Source organism: Lentinus tigrinus (genome assembly GCF_003813185.1).
Source record: "Lentinus tigrinus ALCF2SS1-7 unplaced genomic scaffold L226scaffold_108, whole genome shotgun sequence".
Taxonomy (NCBI): Eukaryota; Fungi; Basidiomycota; class Agaricomycetes; order Polyporales; family Polyporaceae; genus Lentinus; species Lentinus tigrinus.
In genome coordinates, this window is record NW_027138017.1 from 1 (window position 1) to 9787 (window position 9787).

Consider the following 9787-nt stretch of genomic DNA (forward strand, 5'->3'; position numbering starts at 1 on the left):
CGCATAGTTCTTCAGTTCTGATATCTCGTTTACCCACTCGACTACTCAGTACTCAATCTATCTGACTTCTCTGCCAACCTCCGTCTGATCTCCATCCGACCTTTCGACCGGACCTCCGACCTCCGACCTCTGACTTCTGTTCCCGTCTCTGTTCCTTACTCTCTGCTTGACTCTCTTATTCGTAGCTTGCTCCGGTATAAACTCCGGAGCCTCTTGTCGGACTTCTGCAAATTGAAGACATCGACGACTCTTCGGGCGTTGGTCAATAACTTCGCCAAAGTCTTCGTTCCCGCGCACCATCGGACTTCGGACTTCGGACTTCCCTTCGGAGTTCGACTTGTGCGCATAGTCTTAACAGAAAGTCAATGAACGCACCTGGGCCTTGGAGGCATCGTTGACACCTGTAGCCTCATTCTCTGGTCCTGCACTCGCCTTCACGATGAGACGTCCGCTCGCCCGCTGCTCACCTCCCCGTAGAGCTGCGCCCTGATCCTTGAGAACACCTTCCTCTCCTTGCCACATCTCTTCCCCTCGTCCATGCCCGTTCTTGGACCCTTCGTGTTCCTCTGGCCCATCCCCGCGGAGACGCCCATGCTCCTCCTGAGTGGTGTCCGAGACGAAGTCGTGCCCCGGGACCTCTTGCAGATGACCTTGCTGCTAGGGACACCATATCGTGGATGATCGAGGGCAATGGAGTATTAGTCACACGCATACTATGGCTGAAAAGTAGCGCGCTCACCTCGAAGTTCTTGGGCGCTGCGTCGGGCGCATCGGATAATGGCCATGCGCCCACGTCCTGCTACGCGTGAGTACAAGAAGCTCACGGGTTGAAATGATACCACGTACGTCTTCGATATCATCTGGCACACCCTCAGATTGACTATGACGTTCTTGAAGCTCACGGACGAGGATCGCGCCGTCGGGCATGTCTGTGTCTGAGTCGGAGTCGCTATCGCTGGGGTACCTATCTACCATTCGTATCAGCCGAGATGTTCTTGTCGGCTAAGATAACCAGTGAGTATGAATGAAAAGACTTACCGAACGACGCAGCCGCCTCCTTCTCTTCGTGTGCAGACTGATCCAACATCCCTGCGACCTTGTGAACATTCTTGAGGTGTGAGGTGCATTCAGCGGCTTGTTGGATCTCCTTTGCAGCGTGCTCAGCTGATATCTTGTCCTTCTTTGATTTGGCTTGGGCTTGGATGTCTTCAAGCCGACGTGGAGCAAGTCCAGCCTTCACCCCCAGATGACAGTCACGCACACCCTCTCGGTTGGATCGCCGGAGGGTCGGTCCCTGGGAATGTTACAGAGTGATGTTATAAAGATGAGTGAATAATAAATTGCCGTCGGATTAGAGACTTACGATAATACTAGCTGTAGATGAGGCATTCGTTGGCGGTGTGCGTTCGACATCACCCGGAGTCGATGACTTCCGGGCCTTTTTTGCAGGCCCCGGAGGTGAGTGTTCTTCCTCTCGAGACAGCGACTCATCCTCCGTGGGAGAAGGGCCAGTGTTCTCCTTCTGAGGACGAAATCGCGCTGCCTTGCGTTTTGCAGGCATGGACTCAGAGTTCGAGCGACGCAAGCGGTGGGTGGAGAGAGAGTTTTTGGCGCTCATGGGCCTGCCAGATTTGGACGTTTTCGTGCGACCCTCACGACGCTCGCACAGCCGCTCATCTCTCTCTCTTGCACAGGGCTGGATTACCTCCTCTATTCGTCGTATTCTATCACTCGTCATGGGCCGCTACTGTCACCTTTGCAAGTACACATTCGGGACATATCGCATCTATCAAGCACACCGTCTGGAGGTGCACGAGTATCCCCGGCCCCTGTTGAACATCTGGAAGACTCACACACATTGCCGACTGACAGGTAATGTCTCGTACATCTATTTTCTAGTATTTATCATGACTCTGACATGTATATACTGATAATACTGCCTGGTCAGCTCGCAAATGCGACTATCTGGGCAATTTTATTCTGGCAGATGCTCCTCCTCCTCCTCTCCCCGACGACATCGACTGGACTCCCTTCCCTGACCGCCCGACCTTCGAGTTCGCTGAAGTTGTATATGAAGAGGCCAAGCTGTCTAAAGGCAAGATCAGGAACATTCTGCGCATCCTCGCCGCCAAGTATGTTATTGACGGCTTGCCCGAGTACGACCCCATCTACAAGGACTACAAAGCGCTTCTGGATGCCATCGATGCGATTGAATTTGGAGAGGTCACCTGGCGAACGTTCGCTGTCAGGTACCGAGGGCCTGTTGGGCCGAACTCGCCCGCCTGGAAGCGTGAAACTTTCATGGTGCATGCCCGGAACACCCTGCGTGTTGCGGAGCTGCTAGCAGCGTGCCCAGACTTCGACGGGAGGTTTGACTACGTCCCGTATGAGGAGTACACGGCGGTGGACTGTCGGCGAGTATCTAATTTGATGTCCGGACAGTGGGCTTGGAAACAGGCGGTGAGTGCGCTTCGTGCGAACTGCGATGAGTCTGTTCATTCATGTACGCGCAGGACAAAATTTCCGAGGACCCAGCAACCCTTGGTGCCATGCTGGTGCCCATTATCCTTGGCGCAGACAAGACGACAGTCTCGGTGGCCACCGGGAACCAAGAATTCCACCCGCTCTACATGTCTATTGGCAACATTCACAACGACATGCGCCGAGCTCACCGTGATAGTGTGGTGCCCGTCGCATTTCTCGCAATTCCCAAGAGTGCATACATGTCTATCTCTCTCGCGATGTATCATCCGAAGCTGATAGCGTTTGCCTAGCCGCGCACGAATGGGAGAATGACGAAGAGTTCTGGGTGTTCAAGAAACAGCTCTACCACACGTCTATCGTCAAGATTCTCGAGCCTTTACGACCGGGTATGACCACCCCACATGTCCTACGTTGCCCGGACGGCCACTTTCGCCATGCCGTGTTCGAGATTGGACCGTTCATTGCGGACTATCCGGAACAGGTGTACTTGTCCGGAATTGTGTCAGGATGGTGCCCGAAGTGAGTTTTATCTATTCGCTCATAAATCTGAAGGTCTCCAGCTGACCATATACATAGATGCTTCTCTGTACCAGACCACGTCTTCGTGGCGGGCGATCGAAGAACCCGCAAGACCACATGCCAGAAGAAGACTACATATACGTTCGAGGAGCAATGGGATGCGTTCGGAATCAACCCAGACGTCGAGGTGAGTTCTACTCATTTTTGTCATACTGTTTCAGGCGAAGAGTATTGTGTCTGCGCACTGTCGCAACAGGTATGATCTCCTCCTGCAGTCGCCGGAAGGCATCATACCCTTCACCGTAGAGTGGAGCCACAGACGTTGAAATGTATCGTGACCCCCAGCATGGAGTAGAACCATGCGCAGAGCGTCGTGTCTGCGGACTGTTGTCGCATGAGTTCCTCCGACTGCAGTCGCCGCATTGTTTGACGGCCTTCAGCATAGAGTAGATGCATGTAGACATCTAGATGCATGCGGCGACCTCGGAGCTTCGTTTCTGCGGACTGTCGAACTGCATGATATTCTTCTGCAATCGCCAGAGTGTATGGCACCCTTGGGGATAGACTCAACGCATGCAGACATCGAGATGCATGTGAAGAGCATCGCCTCTGCGGCCTATTGCAGCATGATCTCCTCCTGCAGTCTTCGCAATGTGTGAAGGCCTTCAGTATTGAATGAAGGCATCCGGTGAAGTCATCTGGATGTCGTCTGCTGATGCCTGAACCAAGACATCCGCTGAGCGATGCTGCAAAGTCGGACAATTGACTGACAAGTCCTATTACAGCCGTTTACGAACTACTTTCCGCGAGCCGACATTCACGAGCTCCTATTGCCTGACTTGCTTCACCAGCTGATCAAGGGCGCATTCAAGGACCATCTGGTTACCTGGGTCATTGAATACATCAAGGCTACCGCTCCGAACGAACGCGAGGCAAACAAAATAATTGACGACATTGATAGGCGGTAAGTCATGAACTTGAATGATGCTATATGGACGTATAACTTACCAGCTGCTGGCACCAGTATCGCGGCTGCCCCACCGTTTCCAGGCCTTCGACACTTTCCTCAAGGTCAAAACTTCAAGCAGTGGACCGGGGATGACTCCAAGGCGTTGATGAAGGTTGTAGTGTACACGTTTTTGTCTGAGACTGGGCCACTAACGCATATTTCATAGGTGTTCCTTCCGGCGATCGTTGGCTACGTGCCTGACAAGATGGTTCAGTGTATTGCGGCCTTCCTCGACTTCTGCTACATCGCATGGCGCAACACCCATGACAGCCACTCCCTCGCTGTCATGACGCATTTGCTCACACGATTCCAGGACCTCCGCATAATCTTTGAAGAGGTCGGGGTCCGCTTCGACGAGGGCTTCGCTCTCCCGAGGCAGCATGCTCTATTCCTATCTATATAATGCCGGGCTCCATGCCCATGGGGCCGGTGGCAAATGGTGGCAAGCCGGTGGCAAGGGCCATAGCTCCTCAACCGCTGGCCGGATTCTGGTGGCAAGGCTGAGAGATCTGTAGGGACGCTTCTTGGCTACGCAGCACATTTGTTTTCATGGCAATCCGATGAAAATCCACGGAGAAATTCACTTGCCACCTTTGCCACCTGGCTATATCAGATACATGTTCAGGTGGCAAATGGCCGTAGCTCCTCAACCGCTGGCCGGATTCTGGTGGCAAGGCTGAGAGATCTGTAGGGACGCTTCTTGGCTATACAGCACATCTAATTTCATGGCAATCGGATGAGAATCCGCAGAGAAATTTACTTGCCACCTTTGCCACCAGGCCATATTGGGCACATGTTCAGGTGGCAAATGGCCCTAGTGCCTCAACATCTTGCTGGATCCTGGTGACAAGGCTGAGACATTTGTAGGTATGCATTCTGCCTACAGAATGCACTTGTTTTTATGGCAATCGGTGGAATATTGGCAGAGATAACTCCTTGCCACCACCACCCCTAGGCTGTTATGTGCATATATCGAGGTGGCAAATGGCTCTAGCACCTCAGCCCTTTGTCGGATCCTGGTGGCAAGGCTGAGGTATCTGTAGGGATCTATATTGACTACAAAATGCATCCAACCACATGGCGATCTGGTGAAAATCCACAGAGATAATCACTTGCCACCACTTGCCACCTGCCTATAACATTGTTGCCAATTAATAGCCATAAACAAAGGGTTTCTAATGGTACTAGTTGCATGGGATAAGAACTGTTACTTACTGAGCTATGGCCAATACAAACTTGCCCAAATGCGGAAGGATAGGGTGTTTGCAAGGGCTATTTTGGGCGCTTTTTTGCGAAAAAAGCGCTGAAAGTGGCAGGCAGCCTTTTTGGGCGCTTAATTTGGCTTATTGTCGGTTTGTAGCCACAAACAAGGGCTTTCTAATGGTGCTAGTCCTACCAGATAACAACCAATACTTACTGAGATAAGGCCAATATAAACTTGCCCAAATGCGGAAAGTCAGGCTCCTTACCAATGGTGGCAAGCCTATAGCTCCTCAACCACTGGTTGGATTCTGATGGCAAGGCTGGAAGTCTGATAGTAATGCTTCATAGCTACCAGATGACACCCTTACCATGTTATTATGAGCAGAACCAGTGGAGATTTTGACTTGCCACCTAGCAGAAATCCTCAAAGTGAGGTTTTGGGGTCACATGATGTTCAAAATGCTCAAACTGAGCATTTTGGAGTCACATGATTAAGCGGTCACATGATGTTCAAGATGCTCAAACTGAGCATTTTGGAGTCACATGATTAAGTGGTCACATGATGTTCAAGATGCTCAAACTGAGCATTTTGGAGTCACATGATAGATAGGTCACATGATGTTCAAGATGCTCAGACTGAGCATTTTGGAGTCACATGATTGAAAGATCACATGTGGTTTATGTAATTTGGATCTATACAGGACCAAATTATGTAACCATCAGTGGCTGCACTGATCAATTTTGCTTCTTCTTCCTGTTCCACCACTATCCCCTAGCACAAATCTTCCCCAAACATCTCTAAACTCTTTTCAGCTCATTAACATGCATCTGTGTCAACACTGTCAGAAGAGTTACAAGGGTTATAAGAGCAGTCATCTCAGATCCTGCCAAGTGTATCTCTTTCAAGTTCATGAGCATCCTGACACTGAAACTGGGAGGTTAATAACTGTTACAAGAAACAGCAAGGGTCGAGTTATTTGCCAGTGTGTATCTGCTGGGCAGGTCTGCAACAAGACCTTTGCCAATCAGAAAACCTGGCACAATCATTATCTAAAGGACCACAAGACTGATCCCTGGCTGGTAAGTCTGGCAGTATGTTCATATATTATCTAGTCTAATATTTATATAGGTTCCTGCCTCTCCTGAGGCTGGTGGTTCTACTCAAGTCCAGAATGGTTCTCCTCCTACTACACCCCCCATGCATGGTGGGGATATTGACCAGCACATGGCCTCCCCATCCCCTCCTGTGAGCGCTTATCTGTTTATGCAGTGTGATTTTTTTCTGATTATTCTTCAGCGTGACTTAGGCTCTCCAATGTCTCAGATCTCCCCTCAAGCTCATCGCACCATCACTGCTGCTAGTTCAGAGGAGGACTCTGCTGGCAGTTCTCCCACTCCCTCTCAGCATATGCATCTTGATCCTCTCAGCTCTGATCCTGTGGGACCTGAGGATCATGATCTCTCTGAGGTAAGTGTTTCTGTATTTTTCAGATATATAACTAACCATTATTCCCGTAGCTGTATGACACCGCAAACAAAGTGTTCACTGCATATGGCATGCGCATCAACCGCCGATTGAGGGCGCTTGTCTGCCTTGCATGTCAGGCTGTTGTTCTACCTGAGAACATCAAGCCTCACCTGTTCAAGCTGCATCCAGGGCACAAGATTCGGGTTGACGAGGAGCTCATTATGGCCACTGCTGCTGCTGAGAACATCACTACCACATGGCCTGTTCTTCCCTCCAAGGGCATTCCTGTGCAGTATGCTGGTCTGCCCTGTAAGGTTGGAGTTCGCTGTGTAGCCTGTCGCACCATGTACAGCAAAGTCAAGCACATGAAGAAGCATGCCAGGAACGTTCATGGGATCACAGTGGATGCTAGCACTCCCCTTCGCCATAACCTTATGCAGCGCTTGGCCAACCATCCTGGAGTCAAATCATGGTTCCCTGTCTATGGCCACCCCTCCTTATCCCCTTCTCCTAATTCTCAATACTTGTCTGAGCTTCGCAAAAAGCTTGACGAGCGCCCTTTCCTACCTGCTGACGCTGTGGACCACCGACATGTCTCTCCCTGGCACTCCACCACTGGCTGGTACACTTGGCTTGCTGGCAAGCGGGCTGAGGACATCTTTCCCTTCTCTGACTATCCCAAAACATCAGATGTGGAGTGGACCTACATCATCAAATGGGTTCAGGGCTTCTTTGACCGTGCATATGGTCTTCCTGCAGTCTCCAGCGAGCTTGCCTTGCAGATTCTCAACACAGAAACTGGCAAAGGGTGCGTTTAAAGTTGTTTGTCCAATTATTGTACTGATTGATATATAGCGAGCTCAACCATACCCCATTTGGCTCTCATCAAATGGCCGATACCAAGCAGGCCTACCGTCAGCTCTTCACCAGGTTCATCGTATTCCTTCTTCGAATCTCCGACTCTACACTTCACTACGACCTGGAGCTTCCTGTCACTGTTCAATATGCTCTCGATGAGCTTCGTGAGGCAGCACTCTCCCCTACTGCAGCCAATGTTCATGATGATCACGATGAGCTCATCGGTAACTTGATGCATACTTTGTGGTCTGAGCGATACCCCCCTGTTGGTCGAACTCTTTTCAATGACCCCACCCTTCGCTTTGTGATCCACACTCAGGTCAATCCAGACCTTAGCTTGAAGGATCCTCACCAAGTGACTGGCATTTTTGCCAAGCTTACCTACTGCATGGTGAGTGTCTTGACCTTTTGACTTGTAATATACTGAGTCTTTGCAGCGGCTGGTGTTTCTAGCGGTGGCACACCGGACTTTCAATCCAGAGGATCGTGACGATTCATTGGCCAAGCATGTCAGAGAGTTGCAACCCTGGTTCACCATTGGAGAAGAGAGCACTTTCCACACCATCCGTTCCCTTCAGCACCGTGCCTCTGCCCTTATCATGGCCAGTCAGAACGAACCCAACATGGCTTGGAAGGATGGCTCTGACTACACTGTCCTCATCTTCAAGGGTGCAGAAGTCACCCTTCCCAACCTTGTTTCATGTCAGGGTGCCCTTGAAGATCAATCCATCCATGTCCTCCTCCACGACCTTCTCTTCGATCAACAGTTCTTTATCGACATCTCCAAGCTCAAGGACGATATGGGCAACTCTGTTCCTGGCTACTCCCTCATCACTGATCGTGCCAACCGCCCAGTGCTTGGTCCTGTTGATCGCCTCGCTCAGCATATTCTAGATACCCCTGCTTTGCGTGAGCGCTTCGTGATCAACATTGAGGATGGAAAAGTCATCTGGAATGCTGTCAACCTCTCCATCTGGCTCACCACCTACACTCAGTTCAATCTTCTCTGCCTTGTGCAAGTGGAGATGAATTGTGGTGCCCCTGGCCGGACGACTGAGCTTACTGCCATGCCCTGTGTCAACACTCCAGCAGGGATGCTCCGAGCTCTGCGCATTATCGATGGGCACATTGCTCTTATGCGCACATACCACAAGATGCGCGCTGCTCAAGGCCATGATCGTGTCATTCCCCACTCCCTCAATGCCTCCCTTGGTGCTATGCTCATCTACAAAGAGGCCATCTGCCGTCCATTTGCCCAGCTCTGTGCCAGTGTTCTCTTTCCAGAGAATGCCAAAGTGAAGGGCCTTTACCAGGACTTCCTCTTCACCAACTACGACAAGCCTTTCACTGGTGATGACCTCTCAAATGCCATGAAGTCGTGGACCAACCGCTACATTGGTTGTCCCCTTGGTGTTCGTGACTGGCGGCAGGTCTCTACACCCTTCCGTCGACATCATGCAGGGTTGGAGGAGATGTATCTGGATGAGGAGCTGGAGACCCCAGACGCAGCACAAGCAGGACACTCCCATCGTGTAGACTGGTTGCGATATGGTGTTACCAACTTGGCTGCAACTGGTCTTCCTGAAGACTACATCAAACCATTCCTGGCCACATCCAAGCGCTGGCATGCAGCTCTCAAGCTGGTTCCTGGTGAGTTGCATATATTTATTCTGTGCATGAAGTAGCTAATGTGCCTTCAGGGGGGAACCTCACCTCATTGAGGCAGTCTCTACGCCGCTACTTTGAACCACCTGCCCCTCGTCCTCAGGCTCCAACTGGAGTGGCTGTGGATATTGAGGCTCTTGCTGGTTTGGTTGTTGCACAGCTGCAGCCACAGCTCACTGCCATGCAACAGGCTATGACTCAAGCGACTACTGCCAGTTTGCAAACATTTCAGACTCAGTTGCTTGGTCAGTTGCAGCAAATGATGGGTGTGCAGGTGCCTCGTCAAGATGGTAAGTTTTTGATCAGTTATATATTACAACTGCCATATGAACTTTATCTGCAGAGCACAACATTGATGACATGTATCATGACCCCCATCCAGCCCCTCCTGCTCCCCTTCCCCCTCATGTCCCCCTTCCTCCTGCTGCCCCTTCTGCTGCCCCTCCTGCTGCTGTCAGAGTACAACCAAGTGTCCCTCAACAGCCTAGACCTGCTACCAATAGGTCAGATACTGCTCAAGTCCCTGTCCCTGGTCCCTCTTCAGCCTTGCCACCATCCATCCCTGCTTCAGTTCTTGCGCC

At 51.1% G+C, this 9787-nt stretch overlaps 3 protein-coding genes across 3 annotated transcripts; 2 read left to right on the forward strand and 1 right to left on the reverse strand.

Annotated features, from left to right (window-relative positions):
• Window positions 1-351: 351 nt before the first annotated feature.
• On the reverse strand, window positions 352-1561 carry L226DRAFT_577007 (uncharacterized protein; the record flags this gene model as incomplete). Its single annotated transcript, XM_067685494.1, has 5 exons — window positions 352-657; window positions 740-796; window positions 847-968; window positions 1039-1294; window positions 1364-1561. The coding sequence occupies 5 exons, from the start codon at window positions 1559-1561 to the stop codon at window positions 352-354; spliced, it is 939 nt and encodes a 312-aa protein (XP_067528291.1).
• Window positions 1562-1736: 175 nt separating this feature from the next.
• L226DRAFT_474492 (uncharacterized protein) lies at window positions 1737-4415 on the forward strand (the record flags this gene model as incomplete). The annotated part of the gene is made up of 8 exons (XM_067676603.1): window positions 1737-1872; window positions 1949-2460; window positions 2514-2715; window positions 2775-3003; window positions 3061-3190; window positions 3789-3967; window positions 4028-4124; window positions 4179-4415. 8 exons carry the CDS (start codon window positions 1737-1739, stop codon window positions 4413-4415), a joined length of 1722 nt encoding a protein of 573 aa, XP_067528292.1.
• Window positions 4416-6037: 1622 nt separating this feature from the next.
• On the forward strand, window positions 6038-9447 carry L226DRAFT_474490 (uncharacterized protein; the record flags this gene model as incomplete). The annotated part of the gene is made up of 6 exons (XM_067676602.1): window positions 6038-6299; window positions 6382-6653; window positions 6734-7491; window positions 7539-7932; window positions 7979-9191; window positions 9242-9447. Coding segments are annotated over 6 exons (3105 nt in total), but the record flags the coding sequence as incomplete, so codon positions are not given.
• Window positions 9448-9787: the final 340 nt, after the last annotated feature.